This window comes from Herpailurus yagouaroundi, unplaced genomic scaffold (assembly GCF_014898765.1).
Source record: "Herpailurus yagouaroundi ecotype Mexico unplaced genomic scaffold, PumYag 530, whole genome shotgun sequence".
NCBI classification, from domain to species: Eukaryota; Metazoa; Chordata; class Mammalia; order Carnivora; family Felidae; genus Herpailurus; species Herpailurus yagouaroundi.
This window is the reverse complement of record NW_024412747.1, coordinates 13,585-30,632: the sequence shown is the minus strand read 5'-3', so window position 1 is coordinate 30,632 and position 17,048 is coordinate 13,585. Positions and strand designations below refer to the sequence as shown.

Genomic DNA, 17,048 nt, shown 5'->3' with positions numbered 1-17,048 from the left:
GAACCTCTCTCTCTACCTGGGCATCCGAAAGTCCTCCTGGTGGGTCCTCTTGCTAAAAATCTTCTCTTCTTCTGCAGATGCATGAGCCTCTGACTTGCTTCCAACTGCTGGTCCCAGCGTGCTGTGTTTTCACATCTAACACCTTAAACAGTGGGGAATAACAAGCCCGGCAATGGGCCAAATTGCATCTCAACAAAAATACAAAGCTATTTCTAAATGAAAACCATCCTCCACCTTAAATTGCCAGAGATCCTTCAATTCAAAATATCTGATGCATAAGCTTAGATTTTTAACTTAAAGCTCCCACACATTTAAAATAATGTATTTTGTCTAGAAACTACTGATATCCACTGAGATGCTAAACACAACTAATAAAATAGCACAATGCTTTCCTATAGCTTCCTATAATCTGTGCATGTTCTATAGCCTGTGGATCAAGTATTTTCTACCCTATGAACATTAATAGAGGTTTCTAACTTGTGAGGTGTGGCTTTGGGTGATTTGCTGATAAGGTATTCTCCACTCTGAGATTTCTGATATAGTCTATGGTTCAAATTCCAGCACTAAAATTTTCTATATTCAGTAGCTTCATATTATTCTCTCCCCTCTATAAGTTCTCTGCTGTATTGTGAGAACTGACTTTAGACCTAAGATGTTTTCAAAATCATTACAGCAACAGATTTTTCTCCCCTTTTGCATTCTTTTTCTATAAAATCTTGACTTCACCCAGAGTGACTTCCCCCATTTATTACATTTATAGGGTTTCTCCCCAAATGTGTTCGTTGATGTACAGTGAGTTTTGACTTCACATAAAATGATTTTCCACATACATTACATTCATAGGGTTTTTCCCCTGTGTGTGTTCTATGATGTGCAATGAGTTTTGACTTTACACAGAATGATTTCCCACATTCATTACATTCATAGGGTTTCTGTCTTATGTGAGTTCTCTGATGAACAATTAGGGCTGACTTCTGACGGAAGTTTTTCCCACATTCATTACATCCAAAAGGTTTCTCCCCTGTGTGTCTTCTCTGATGTTCTGTGAAACCCGAGTAGTAGCAGAAAAATTTCCCACATTCAATACATTCATAGGGTTTCTCACCTGTGTGAGTTCTCAGATGTTTGGTAAGGGTTGACTTCTCAGAGAAGGATTTCCCACATTCATTACATTCATAAGGTTTCTCCCCTGTGTGAGTTCTTCGATGTTTAATGAGGTCTGATTTTCTAAGAAAGGCTTTCCTACATTCATAACACTCGTAGGGCTTCTCCCCTGTGTGTGTTTTCTGATGTACAGTAAGGACTGACTTGAACGAGAAGGCTTTCCCACATTCACGACATTCATACGGTTTCTCCCCTGTGTGTGTTCTTCGATGTTGAGTGAGGGTTGACTTTTCACTGAAGGATTTCCCGCATTCCTGACATTCAAAAGGTTTCTCCCCTGTGTGAATTCTCTGGTGTTTAATGAGGTCTGAATTCTTGTAGAAAGTTTTCCCACATTCCTGACATTCACAAGATTTTTCCCCTGTGTGTGTTCTCTGATGTCTTGTGTGGGCTGACTTCTGGTTGAAGGTTTTTCCGCAATCATGACACTCATAAGGTTTTTCTCCTGTGCGTGTTCTCTGTTGTACACCAAAGACTAGCTTTTCACTGAAAAACGTTCTACATTCATTATATTCAATCACATTGTCAATTGAGTGGCTTCTCTGAACTGGAATGAGGTTTGACTTCTGGCTGAAAGGCTGAACACTCTGATGCTCAAAGAGAATGGATTCCTCAAAGAAATTTTCTCCACATTCATTAAATTCATACTGATTCTCTCTTGGATGTGTTCTCTGATGAGCCATGAGGGATGACATATCACAGAAGATCTTCCCATAATCAGTGTGTTCACAGGAGTTCTTTCCTGTGTAAGTTTTCTTATGTACAACAAAGAGTGAATTCTCATGGAAAGCTTTCCTACATTCACTGTACTCAAAAGGTTGCTCCAAAATCTGAATTTTCTGACGGTGAACAAAATCTTCATTAAGATGGAGGCCATTCCCGTTTTTATTATATTTATAAAGTTTCTCTTCAGAATAAATTCCTTCATGCTTATCATTATGGAGCCAATTTCTACCTTTGTTAAACTCATTGAACTTCTTTCTTGAATAGTTTCTACTGCTATTAATTAATTCTGAAATATAAATAGAGTGACAAGGAAGATTAGTTGACAGGAAAATTAGGAGAAACAGAATTAGTTAGGTTTTGGGGAGCGGGTAAGTTTAGGTCATTATCTTCTCACATCTAGATTATGACAACAGTATACACATTTCCAGTCTCATCTCTCTCTTCCATTCTACACAACAGCAACAAATCAAATTTCTAAGAACTCTAATTCAAAAGAGAACAGTACTATAACCCAATCTCTAATATCTAATTCTGTTACTAGCTCTAAATCACTAGCAATAAAAACATACAACAAAATAGCAAAATCAATGAGTGGTCAAGCCAGCCTTGCCACAGGATCAGATTTACAGCTCTTTTCTGATTTATAGATATTTTCCTTTATTCCATCTGAGTTGTTCAATAGTGAACCATCAAACCCTCTTCCAATGCTTTCTGGCTTTCCCCCAACCAAATCTCACCTGATTTAACATTAGTCTTCAATCCTGCATACACACACACACACACACACACACACACACACACACACATCTATATCTTTGCAAAACATGTAAACCTACAATTCTAAACCTGGTCCTAAAACTGTCATTTACCTTTACTTTAATATTTTTTTGGTTATGCATGCTCACCTTTACTCCTCTGCTATCTACAATACTATATTTGTAATGATATATCATATGATACTGTAAAAAACCCATAATAATACTATTGAGTCCAACAACCTAAGAACTGACAATATTTTTTACAATGGTATCACACTGAAGAGAACATATCAGTTATATCCGGATTCAGCTTAGAATCAAGCTGTCAATTTACAAATCTAGAATGAATATATTTTACTCTGGTAAGCCCAGCTGTTTGTCCCTTATAAATTGCTCATTCTCATTCATAATCTTATATTCTTTCACTCCGTTAGCTTACAGTCCAATAATGTTTTTAAAAAGTTGCTTTCCCAAATCTCCCCATAATTTTCAGCCTTATTTGTTAAAAAAAAAAAAAAAAGGCCTAAAACATAAGCAAACATTTCTCCAAAGAAAACATACGGATAGATGGTCAACAGACACATGAAAAGATGCTCAACATCACTCATCGTCAGGGAAATGCAAATCAAAACCACAATGAGATATCACCTCACACCTGTCAGAATGGCTAAAATAAAAAATACATAAAACAACAGGTATTGGTGATGATGCGGAGAGAAAGGAACCCTCATGCACTGTTGGTGGGAATGCAACCCGGTACAGCCACTGCGGAAAGCAGTATGGAGATTCCTCAAAAGAGTTAAAAATAGAACTACCCTATGATCCTGCACTCACAGTACTGGGTACCTACCCAAAGAATACAAAAATACTAATTCTAAGGGATACATGCACCCCAATGTTTATAGCAGCATTATTTACAATAGCTAAGATATGAAAGCAGCCCAAGTGTCCATTGATAGATGAATGGATAAAGAGGATGTGGTGTGTGTGTGTGTGTGTGTGTGTGTGTGTGTATACACACACACACATATACATACAACGGAATATTACTCACCCATCAAAAAGAATAAAATCATGCCATTTGCAACAACATGGATGGAGCTAGAGAATGTAACGGTAAGTGAAATAAACCGGTCAGAGAAAGACAAATACTGTATGATTTCACTTGTATGTGGAATTTAAGAAACACAACAAACAAGCAAAGGGGGGACAAAAGGGAAAGAAACCAAGAAACAGATTCTTAACTATAGAGAACAAACTGATGGTCACCAGAGGAGAGGTGGGTAGGGGGATGGGTAAAATAGGGGATGGGGATTAAGGAGTGCACCTGTCGTGATAAGCACTGGGTGATTAAAATAAAAAGTTAAAAAAAATCTGTTTGTATAATTTACTTTACCACAAACATGAACTACACTGCAGTAACACTGTCTTTGTTAAACACTAATTTTTTTTTTTAAATGTTTATTCATTTATTTTGAGAGACAGTGTGTGTGAACAGGGGAGGGACAGAGAGAAAGGGAGAGAAAGAATCCTAAGCAGGCTCTGTGACATCACCGCAGAGCCTGACAAGGGGCTCAATCCCACGAACCACTAGATGACCTAAGCCAAAATCAAGAGTTGAACACCCAATCGACTGTGCTCCCCAAGCACCCCAAATACTAAATTTTTAAATATTTCATGCAGCTCTGATTTTCATTCAACTATGTTTCTGGCAGCCAAACTCTACCTATGATTTTCTTTCAACACTGAACAGATATGAAGTCAATGGTATTTAACAAACGGTTTTTAACAGAATTAACTGCACAGCTTTACCAAACACAAATTTTAGGCATCATACTGAAAGGTTTAGTGGTTTCCGTCTGTACTTTTAAAAATACTTCTGGGGCACCTGGGTGGCTCAGTCAGTTAAGCGTCTGATTTTGGCTCAGATCACGATCTCATGGTTTGTTGGGTTTGAGCCCCTGACAGTGCAGAACCTGCTTGGGATTCTCTCTCTTCCCCTTTCTCTGCCCCTCTCCCACTCATGCTATCAAAATAAATAAATAAACTTAAAAAAAAAAACTTCTGTAAAAAAAACAGCGAATATGGTAAAATGTCACTGAAAACTTTTTAAAAAGCATGTATAGAATAATGTATTTAATATTATGACATTAATAATTAATGTTAGTTTATAATGAAAATAAGTATTTAAATGCTATTAACACATCCATATAAACCCCATCAAAAATGTCCTGTTCATCTGAGGGAGATGACACGGGGTTGGCTTTCACACTCCATAGTAAATTTTAAAATGAGTGTGTGCTACTTCTGATAAGAAGAAACAAGGATGATAATAGACACGATTTTTTTCACTCTCTATGTCAGTGTACACAGAATAAATCAGAGTCTAACAAATCTTACATGACTGATGAGCTGGCATGTAAGTTTGTAAAGAATTTGTGGTAATGGCTTTCTGCATTATTATGAAAATCTGGCTCTATGTGGCTCCACGGTCAAGCAAAATCATTAATGTGCAATACTAGATTTTTAAGAAGTGAAACCAAGATCTTTCTCTTTGGAGGATCAAAATACTGATAGGAAGAGAAGCCTCTATAATTACCTAACTATATGACCAGGAATTAATTTCCTGACGGGCAGACATGGAACGAGAAGTATGCTGAGTAGTCTCTTGGCAATATAAAACATGTGATGAACACAAGAAGCCATTACTCAATGTCAGGCACTCTTTCCACACCTTGTTTTCTGTTTAGGTTTCTCATTTACAACCTCCATGTTTCCTACTTATTTTCAGCAATATCTTTTTGTTTTTCCTAGATTTTTATGTAATGTCTACACCCAACATGGGGCTTAACTTACAACCCTGCAATCAAGCATCTTCTGTTCCACCGAGTGAGCCGGCCAGGCACCCCTGCAATATCTTTTCTACCTCTGTTTTTTTTTTTTAATTGTATTTTGATTACTGCAGTGATTTTATTCTTTTTTTTCAATTATTTCCTATGATATAACATAGAATTATTTCCTATGATATAATAACATAGAATTATTTCTTATGATATAACACAGTTCATAACACACCTTCCTGGGGTCTTACTATCTCCTTCAGAATGAATTACCTGCCTCTCTTATGTTCTCGTACACCAGAAACCATGTTTCATTGTTAATTTATATTAAAAACTAGTGACAATATTCAGACATTACACGATAACATTTTCAAGTGAATTATTTTTCACCTGCCACTTGCTTGTCCTGTCTTCTCCTGTTTCTCATAATAACTTTGAATCCATCTCGTGTTATGTTTCTTAACAAGGGCACTGCATGCTCTCCTCAATCTTTACTACGGTCTCCAACCAACCGAGAGAAGTCTTTGGTTTGTTTCAAGTATCAAAGTCTTCTGCACTTTCTACCACTTCACAGATGGCCTGCATCTTTCCAACAGAGCTTGTGTGTGTGAGTCCTCATCCAGCCCCCAGTGTGGAGTCCACTCCAGCCCTCTGCTTCTCACAAAGAAACTACAGAGATCTACCAGCATCCTAAAAGTCCTTCCTCCTGTTCTGTAAGATGAGGTTCGACGATCCGAGGTCACACCTTTGGACATGGCAGCTGGGCACACACCTCCACCCCGTTTTTCCCTGCTCTTGGCAACCCTTCACTTGTTCTGTTGTTGACAGCTAAGCTTTCTGCTTGTTCTTTCAAAGTGGGGTTTGACTGGTAGGTCTTAGCTCTTCCTGTTTCTAAGAAGTCAAGGTTAAAATGCCAACTTTATGTTTCTGTCTTCAAGCCTGAGGTCCTTTACTTCTCCTTGAAATTCTTCTCTGGCCTCCAGAGTATCACCTTCTCTCAAATTTACTCCATCCTCACAGACTCCCCCACCGTCCCCACTGCTCAGTCCTCATCGTCATCACTTCTAAACCACATGGTGCCCCAGGATTCAGCCACAGTTTCAAGCTCCCACGACTGAACATCTCCACACAGCCGGCATCCACTCGTCTCTCCAGTTCGCCCTAACAGAATGCATATTGTTACATACAGTGTAACCCCTAAAAGGATAATAATTTTTTAAAAGACTATATAACTAGTCTATATAAAAGACTATATAACTATAAAAAGCTAATAGAGGCAAAAGAAAGTAATAATTAAAAAACCCAAAAGGAGTTGTGAAAGGAGAAATAACAGAAGAAAGAAGAAATGGTACATAAAGACACGAAATAGGACTGCAGGCTTAAGCCCAATTATACCAGTAAACATAAATGGACTGAACAGTCTAAACAAGAAATTTAAAATGTCAGACTAGATTTAACAACAACTAGAGTGTGGTAAGGCTGGCAGTAAAGGATGAAACAGAATATATCCTACAAACTCTAAAGAAAAGAAAGCTGGTGTGGCGATGTTAATACCAGAAATGGACTCGAAGGAAGAGCATCACTGCGTATACGGAGACAGGCACCACATAGTGGTTCAAGAGTCCATTAAAAGGTGAGACATAACAATCGTAAATTTCTGTCTGCCTAATAATACAGCTTCAAGAAATATCATACTTGGAGATTTTAAAACACCTTACTTAGTAAATGACAGAGTGGCTGACAAAAGACAATCAGGATACAGAAGACCTGAAGACCGGAAGACCATTATAAAACACTACACGAAACAATTGTAGAACATACATCCTTCTCAAGTACAAACAGACAACATCAACAACTTTCAAGCCACTGCAATCACACAAAGAATCTTCTCTGTATTAAATCAGAACTCAAGACCTGAAGGATAACTACAAAAGAATGATTTTAGAAGCAACTCCCTTCTAAGCAACCCATGAACCGTGGATCAAAGAAGAACTTTTAAAAGGTGGCGGTGGGGGGGTTCCTAAAAAGATTTCCATGGCAGCCCTGCAGCCCCAGCTCTGCCCCAGCCAACACCCAATGCTGAATTTAGCTTCTAGGAGTAGGTGCGAATTTTGCACTAAGCAAAAAAAGGGGGAATTTTTAAAAACATCTCTGTATTGTCTTGTGGCTACTACATCCAAAGATGTGGCAGAAAACAATTTGGTTTAAGTCCCAGAGACAGTCGTCCCTATCAAGGGAAGAAGTGTCTGTGGGTGAGGATTTAGTGTCCATGTGTAGAATCTTACAGTACTGGAGACAGAACAAGTCTGCAAGACTGATGATCTGCCTAAGGGAGGACCATGTGCAGAAGGAGAACAGAACTAGGGAGGGCCTGTCCAGACAGAGAGACACTTTGGGAGCTAGCTGCCTTTTGGAAAAATCATTTTGAACTTGCTAATGAGCTCTTGTTAAAATGTGATGCCTGATTTACTGGAGAGTGATAATGGGTCTCTAGCCTGTTGAACCCATTTTTGAGTGGATCAACTTGGAATCTACCACTGGCAAGGTGAAAAAGACTTTCTATTTTATTCATTTTTTTAATGTGTATTTATTTTTGAGAGAGAGAGAGAGAGAGAACGCACTTGCAAGTGGGGGAGGGGCACAGAGAGAGGGAGACAGAGAATCCGAAGCAGGCTCCAGGCTTTGAGCTGTCAGCACAGAGCCCGAAGCAGGGCTCAAACTCTTGAACCACGAGATCATGACCTGAGCCTAAGTTGGACATTCAACGGAGACACCCAGGCGCCCCCAAAAAAGACTTTTTAAAATAAAACCCAGCAAGAAAGGCCTTGATGGAGTCACAGAGCTCTCTCCTAGCTGCTGCTCTGCTGTGTCCTTCAGCTCTGCCAGGCAGGTGTGAAAGCAGGTGTGGTCCCTCTGTGTAGTGGCAGGACTCTGACCATGACAATGTTGAAAGCCACCCCGAGGCACTGTGGGCTGTGGAAACACGGTGAATCCTGGCAGAATCGTGGAGAGGGCTACTTCTGGTGCCGGGGCCTGCACCTCCCAGACTACAGGAGCTGACTGTGTTCTTAGCTCATGTTCCTGTGGAAGGTGCAAGGTGGGGGGTAGGGAGCATCCATTCTGGGACAGGGAATCGATCTCAATTTTAAACTCCTTTAGAGGATATCTCACTACTGTGACTTTTCAATAATGAGCAAGAATGAGTCTATTTCCCTCACCTCTTTCTTGGCACACACACCTTAGCAAAGCAGTCTATTAAATGCAGCTGTCCTCAAAAGGGATGGTCTCCAGGCTATTTCCTGGATACGATTAGGGGAAAAAGGGTGAATATGGGGGCGGGTAGTACACGGACCTCTTTTGCAAATTCAACATCTCACCCTGACCGTTCACGTGCACATGATGGATCTCTTTTCCCTGACAGCGACTCCAGGCCAGAACACAGCCAAAAAACAGTTTCAAGCATCAGAATTAATTCTAAGTTGTATGAAAACGCTTCTGTTACAGGGCTGTGGTCTCCCTTGTACCTGGCCCTTCCAGATGCAAGGTCTGGCTAAGAGTGGAGGATGGCTGGAAAGACTGTGAGGCTGCAGTTTCCAATAAGACACGCGGACTTTGTAATGACGGAAGGAAAGCAAACTCTCTGGCACTTGGAAAGCGAACCTTTATAGCAGCATGGGGACAGGGCTGTCAGACCTGCTCTCAGAGTTCTCCTCCCAGAGGACCAATGCCTCTGCTGCTCCCGCTAACTGCCGCCCGCGCTCTTCAACCCAACTACAAACTGCAGCGAATCCCTGGCAGTGAAGTTGGCAGCTGCTTCCCCCATCCCTGCTTGGTGTCACAAGACAGCAGCTCGGAGCACCTGTGGGTACCATGCATACCACAGAGAAGGGGATGGACGAAATGGCGTCATGGACAAGCAGGACTGTTTGGAACTGACTGCCTGAAAAGAAGACAAAACCAAATATTTAGACTGGTACTGGGGTGGGGGTCTAAAGCTTACCAGACAGTGAGAAGCCACAATGGAGGCAGCGGGGGCAGGTGGTGCTAACAACTGCAAAATTTTTATTTCCCAGTATACCCTCTGAGATTGTGTGTGTGTGTGTGTGTGTGTGTGTGTGTGTGTGTGTGTGGCATTAACTTGAAACTGAAGTGTGATCTGCACCCAGGGGTGGTTATCAGAAACACTCAAGTATGTGAGCAAACACCTGGTGCTGAACAGACCCCAGACATGCACTCTGTGAGCAGTGTCACCTACAGTGCAGGTGTTCTGTTAGAAAGAGGGACAGAATCTTTTCCTGCCTTGAGCTGAAATGCTTCATGACCCTGCCTCAGCCTGGAAGGCATTCAAGTCAGTTTTAACTGGCTGGCCACGGCTGTATGGACCACAGAGCGTACCAGAGACTTCTTCCACACAGACCAAGGCACAGTCTGTACAAAATATCAATAAATGCTGCCGCACCTGGTTTACCACCTCGGGCCAGGTAAAAGGTGAATGGAAAAACGTGAAGAGCATCTAGCTTTCAGCATACAAACCTGTTTCAAGACTAAAACAAAATGAAGAATGGCACGTACACAGAAAAACTGGCCAGAAGTCAGAAATAAAACAAATGGTACTGTGGGACTGTAGGGAAAATAAATTTTATGTTACTGAACAGTTAGGACTTTTTGAGCAAATCTCAATAAAACTTGGAGCTTAAGGTGCAAGGATGAAGCTTGGAAAGTAATTAATGACTAATGAGATAGGGACACACTCTAGAGAGATTTACAGTTCAGTGGGCATGCTGGACCTGGGACTCTGATGCCATCCTGGGTATACAGCTGGAGACAGGGGCGCCTGGGTGGCTCAGTCAGTTAAACGTCCAACTCGCAGCTTTGGCTCAGGTCATGATCTCATGGTTCATGAGTTGGAGTCCCATGTGGGGCTCTGCGCTGACAGCGTGGAGACTGCTTGGGATCCTCCCTCTCTGTACCTCCCCTGCCTCTCAAAATAAATAAATGAACTTAAAAGGTACATACATACATACATACATACACACATAGCTGGAGATAATGACCGTCTTTTTCCCTGAAGAAATTTACTCATAGTTCAAAGGATTAGAGTGTGAACTTGGGCTCCTTTCTAAGGGAGCAAAGGCTCCCCTCTCTGCTTTAAAAAGGGTAGGGGGACAACTACCTCTCTCCTCTATGCAAGCACCCAGATTCATTTTATCGGTGTTCTGCACCCAAAATACCAATTCTGCATGTATGTGCAAGACCCCTGGTTTTTCTTATTGCTCCGAGAGTAAGAAATTGAGGTACAACAGAACCACAAAATTGTTACTTTGCTTTACATAAATAATAATTAATCTGCTCTAATCCAGATACTCGTACCAATACTCGTATATTGTATTTACGGTAAAATTAACAAAGACAAATACTAAAAATTTAACAGTCTGAAATTTACAATCTCCACCAAGAGATAACTTCAGACCCAATGGCTTCATAGGTGAAACCTTTCAAACATTAAAAAAAATAACATAATCTCACATAATATCATACATAGAAAAGTATGAAACACCGCCCAACTCATCTTATGAAGGTAGTACAGTCTTCAACCCAAAACCTGAAAAGATTACGATGAGGACAATTACAGGATAACAGCTCTCATGAACACATGCACACAGAGAAACCCTATACAAAATAGTGAAAAGCCAAACTCAGTGATTATAACAGCAAAATACATTATGATGAAGATGAATGTATTTCAAACATATCAGGTTGGTTTAACATTTGAAAATCAATCAAGATCACTCACCATATTAACATAATAAATATGAAATAAGTATGACTATCTCAATACATGCAGAAAAAGCATTTGACAAAATTCAATACTCAGTCATGATCTAAAAAAAAAAAAAAAATCTCCTAGCAAATTAGGAATAGAACTTCTTCAAAATGATAAAAGACATTTATAGAAATCCTTCAGCTAAAGTCAAAATTAATAATAATACACCCAACAGTTTCTCCCTGAAGTCAAGAACAAGACAAAAATGTTCACCTTCATCACTTCTATACATCACATCACTGGCATTCTCAACCAGTACAACAGGCTAAGAAAAAAAAAAATGTATAAACATCAGGAAGGAGAAGTAAACTTGTCTTTATTCCTAGAGAACACAATTGTTTACCTATGAAATTTTTAAAAATCTATATAACTACCAAAATCAGTAAATTTAGCAAAGTTGCAGGATACAAAGCCAGGGTGCAAGTATCAACTGTTTTTCTATATGTTAGCATTAAACAACTGGAGAATAAAATAGTATGAATAGCATAAGGTTAAAAATGAAAATAGTATAAGAAAACATAAAAATATCTAAGAATGTATTTACTAAAGGGCACCTGACTGGCTCAGTCAGAGGAGCATGTGACTCTTGATCTTGGGGTTGTAAGCTCAAGCCCCACACTTGGTGTAAAGACTACTTAAACAAATAAAACTTAAAAAAACAAAGAATATATTTAATGAAGGATGGGAAAAACTACTAAACTGAAAACAAAAAACCAGAAAGAAATTAAAGAAGAGTTAAATAGAGTCATACCATGGTCATGGACTGGAAAACTCAGTATTATGAACATGTCAATTTTCTCCAAAATGAGCAATGCAATCCCAATAGAAGCCCTAAAAAGGTAGGTGTAGGGAGTGTGTGTGTACTTGTACAAATTGACAAGGTGCTTTTAACACGTATATGAAAATGCAAAACCTCGGGGCGCCTGGGTGGCGCAGTCGGTTAAGCGTCCGACTTCAGCCAGGTCACGATCTCACGGTACGTGAGTTCGAGCCCCGCGTCAGGCTTTGGGCTGATGGCTCGGAGCCTGGAGCCTGTTTCCGATTCTGTGTCTCCCTCTCTCTCTGCCCCTCCCCCGTTCATGCTCTGTCTCTCTCTGTCCCAAAAATAAATAAACGTTGAAAAAAAAAAATTTTAGAAAATGCAAAAGCTCATAGTAGCAATGCATTATCCATAATATCTGGCATCACAAAAATTATTTTAATATATTTTGTAGACTAAACATGTTCTTGGGGCACCTGGGTGGCTCAGTTGGTTAAATGTCCGACTTCAGCTCAAGTCATGATCCCACAGTTTGTGAGTTCGAACTGTGTCAGGCTCTGTGCTGACAGCTCAGAGCCTGGAGCCTGCTTCAGATTCTGTGTCTCTTTGTCTCTCTGTCCCTCCCCCACTAGCACGGGCACTCTCTCTCTCTCAAACAAACAAAAAAAAGGCATTAAAAAAAAAAAAAGATGTTCTTAAAAACTAAATACATAAATCTAATAGAAAACTAAAAACCAGGGGCGCCTGGGTGGCGCAGTCGGTTAAGCGTCCGACTTCAGCCAGGTCACGATCTCGCGGTCCGTGGGTTCGAGCCCCGCGTCAGGCTCTGGGCTGATGGCTCAGAGCCTGGAGCCTGTTTCCGATTCTGTGTCTCCCTCTCTCTCTGCCCCTCCCCCATTCATGCTCTGTCTCTCTCTGTCCCAAAAATAAATAAACGTTGAAAAAAAAAATTAAAAAAAAAAAACAAAAACAAAAACTAAAAAACAATGGGTGCGTCTGGGTGGCTAAGTCAGTTAAGTGTCTGACTCTTGGGTGTCAGCTCAGGTCATGATCTCACAGTTCTGTGAGTTCAAGCCCCAGGTCGGGCTCTGCACTGGCAGCGCAGAGTCTGTTTGGAATAAGATCTCCTCTCCCTCTGCCCCTCCCCTATTCGTGCTGTCTCTATATAACTCAAAATAAATAAAAATAAATAAATACATAAATAAATAAAACTAAAGCCAAAAAGATGTTCTTGGCAACTTTCTGTATTCATGTTATAGCCAAGGAACCCTGAAGAAAATAGCCAAAACAGGAGTGCTTGAGTGGCTCTGTCGGTTAAGCATCCGACTTCTGCTGAGGTCATGATCTCACCATTCGTGGGTTTGGGCCCTGATCGGGCTCTATGCTGACAGCTCAGAGCCTGGAGCCTGCTTCAGATTCTGTCTAGAGAGACAGTCTCTCTCTCTCCCTCTCTCTGCCCCACCTTGCTTGTGCTCTCTCAACAATAAATAAATTCAAAAAAAATTTTGTTTTAATTTAAAAAAAAGAAAATAGCCAACCCAGAAGGCTAACACTGCCAGATGTCATAACTTATAATTAAGTTATAAAAATAAAAAGCAGTGGTATTGTCGTAAAGAAGGATAAATCAGCCAGTAGAACAAATCAGAAGTCCAGAAAGAAAACCACAAATATATGATCACTCAATAAATGACAAAGATAAAACCACAATTCAGCAGGGGAAAGGACAGTCTTTGTAACCGTATTCAGAAGTCATCAAGAGACTAAGACAAGACATAACTCAGAAAAGATTTCAATAACTACATACATCTGCCAAAATTTTATATTCAAAATATATTTTAAAAATTCTAGGGGCGCCTGGGTGGCGCAGTCGGTTAAGCGTCCGACTTCAGCCAGGTCACGATCTTGCGGTCCGTGAGTTCGAGCCCCGCGTCAGGCTCTGGGCTGATGGCTCGGAGCCTGGAGCCTGTTTCCGATGCTGTGTCTCCCTCTCTCTCTGCCCCTCCCCCGTTCATGCTCTGTCTCTCTCTGTCCCAAAAATAAATAAACGTTGAAAAAAAAAATTAAAAAAAAATAAAATAAAATAAAAAAATTCTAGAATTCAGTAAGAACAATAACCCAATAAAATAATATTGACAAAAGATGTCAACAGTTACTTTGCTAAAGGAAATCCAAAAAGCCAACAAACATATGAAAGGATGCACAACATCATGAGTCAGCAGAGAAATGGGAATTAAAACCGAACAAGATAGCACAACACAATAACTAGAATAGCAAATTAATTAGGCTGACAATACCAAGTCAATGATGAACTGCAATTAAAACTCTCACACATTGCTAGTAGCAATATGACGTAGTACAACCACTTTGGAAAACTGTTTAAAAAATACTGATAAAGCTAAATATGTAGCTACTCTGTACCCAGCAAGCCTGTTTCTGGTCACACATCTAACAGACATTAAGAGCTTAGGGGCGCCTGGGTGGCTGAGTCCAGTGAGCATTCAACTCTTGCTTTCAGCTCAGGTCATGTGAGTTCATGACCTGTGAGACCATGACATGTGAAATCGAGCCTCATGTTGGGCTCTGTGCTGACAGCATGCAGCCTGCTGGGGATTCTCTCTCTCCCTCTCTCTCTGCCCCTCCCCTGCTCACATGAATGCTCTCTCTCTCTCAAAATAAATGAATGAACATTTAATATATAAATAGATAGATATAAATATAGATATATAGGATATGATTTCAAAGATTTAAAAACAATTTTTCCTCAAAAAGACACACACAAGACTATTTATATCGATGCTTAAATACTTTAAAACTCAAACCAAATAGGTTTCAAAACGAATATGTATCCTTAATATGTAGTATAAAAATAAAGAGATAAACTCTGGGAGAGTCACAATGGAATGCTACACAGCAATATACAGCAATAAACTAATCATACACACAACACGAATGTTTCTCAAAGACGTAATACTGAACCAAAGAAGCCAGATACTATATATACACACACACAGAACATACATATGGTCCACATACACATATATAGCATATATAGAGAGTATATCTTAAGATGTGTGCACTTAATTCAATATAATTGTTCCTTTCGTACACAGAAGTGACACTGGGAGATTCTGGGTGATTCAGGGACACTGAATATTTGAGTCAAGTCAACATGCCACTTCCAAAGGCTCATCAGAGCCTCGAAAAAGTGATTCCTGAAGACCACTTCAAAGACCATTCCAATGACCTTAAGCTCTCAACTAATGCTTTATCATCTAATTTCCTCCTAAACTCCAACTGACTCACACTGACTGACTCACCTGGGTCACTCTGGCCTGGGGACTCTAATATCCATGGCTCCTCTCCTTGCTCCAACTTGAGGATCACTTCTGGTTTAGGAATGGATAACCCTGTGAATAAGAATCGTATCACGTGGGACAAACTGGATGAGTTTCAGGACTTCTCAAGGTGGACGACAGTATAACTCAAAAACTGCACAATAAAAAAAATTTAATTTAATCCCTGTTATGGGACACAGGGAAACAAATTCCTTGTGACAACCAAAAGGGATAAACCATCCTTGGCCTCCAAATTCCAAAGCTAAATATTATTGTAGTCTACAAAAACTCTACAGGTTTCTGTAAATACAAAACAGGCACACATACTGGAGGCCTGCCTGAGAAACAAGCACTACCTACCCACAGCGACAAGGTGGCTGTAGTTCTCCAGCATCACGTCCCTGTACAGGGTCCTCTGAGCAGGGTCCAGGCGCTGCCACTCCTCCTCAGTGAAGCCCAGAGTCACATCCCCGAATGACAATTATCCCTGCAAAAGCACATTGTGCTCAGTCTAAAGTAGTCAGAATCAGGAAATATGAAAAAAAAAAAAAAAGATTTTCAAAGACAAATTCTTACATGTTTTGCTGTTGAAAACTGACCAGATGTTACTAACCTCTACTATATATATACCTTGCTTTGTGTTAGACACTGCGAGTAAAAAAGAGATTAGAGTAGAAATACCACTGACGAATCAATTTATTCTTTAATGCAAAAGATCTGAGTGCACACATGTACTTGGAACTGCCCTGGTTCTGACAATTCCAAGTGGAATAAAATACTCTTTCTGATCTCAAAGAAGATATTCTCATAAGGAAACCTGCAAAGACATACCTGCCACAGGAATTAAAGAATCCACACCTAAGAAGACATTACATTTATACATCAGGCTGATCCTTGGCACAAAGAGAGACTACCACCATCAAACAATAAATAAGAAGAAACAAAAACAGTAAGAAAATACAGCAAACATTGCAGCCTGGGGAGAATCTGATTTCCAAGCTACCACATTATTAAATTCAAATGCCCAATGTTTAATCAAAAAATCACAAGGCATACAAGAAAACAGGAAAACATGTAACCATATAAAACTCCTTAAAAAAAAACAACAGAGGTGCTAATGAGCTCCTTGACATAGGTCTTGGCAATGGTTTTACGTTCGACTCCAAAAGCAAAAAAACAACACAAGAAGAAATAAATAGGAGTACATCATAACTAAAATGTTTTGCACACCAAAGAAAATCATCAACAAAAATAGAAAGGAAACCTACTGAACACAGAAAATATTCCTGAGTCCTGTATCTCATAAGGGACTAATATTCAAAATGTATAAAGAACTCACATAACTCACTTGCAAAAAAAATATGAATACACATTGTTCACAGAAGACATACAGGCCCATAAAAAAGATGCTCAACATCATTCATCATTAGGGAGAGGCAAATCAAAACCACAATGATATTACCTCCTACCTGTTAGAATGGCTACCAAAAACACAAGGAGGAACAAGCGTTAACAAGGATGCAGACAAAAGGGAATGCTTGGGCACTGTGCATCGGAATGTAAACTGGTGCTATGGAAAACAGTATGGAGGCTCTCCAGACAATTAAAAGTAGAACTACCATATGATCCAGCCATTCCACT

At 39.9% G+C, this 17,048-nt stretch overlaps 1 protein-coding gene across 5 annotated transcripts in view; it reads right to left on the bottom strand.

Annotated features, from left to right (window-relative positions):
• ZNF37A (zinc finger protein 37A) overlaps nucleotides 1-17,048 on the bottom strand; it is a 74,475-nt gene that overhangs the window by 49,343 nt on the left and 8,084 nt on the right. For all 5 annotated transcript variants that reach the window (XM_040464954.1, XM_040464955.1, XM_040464956.1 and 2 more), the window contains 3 exons: nucleotides 15,768-15,894; nucleotides 15,390-15,479; nucleotides 17-2,176 (listed from right to left, as the gene is read on the bottom strand). In XM_040464954.1, coding sequence (XP_040320888.1) covers nucleotides 723-2,176; nucleotides 15,390-15,479; nucleotides 15,768-15,801 — 1,578 coding nt within the window. In that variant the 5' untranslated portion in view covers nucleotides 15,802-15,894 and the 3' untranslated portion in view covers nucleotides 17-722. The remainder of the gene's footprint in view (nucleotides 1-16; nucleotides 2,177-15,389; nucleotides 15,480-15,767; nucleotides 15,895-17,048) is intronic.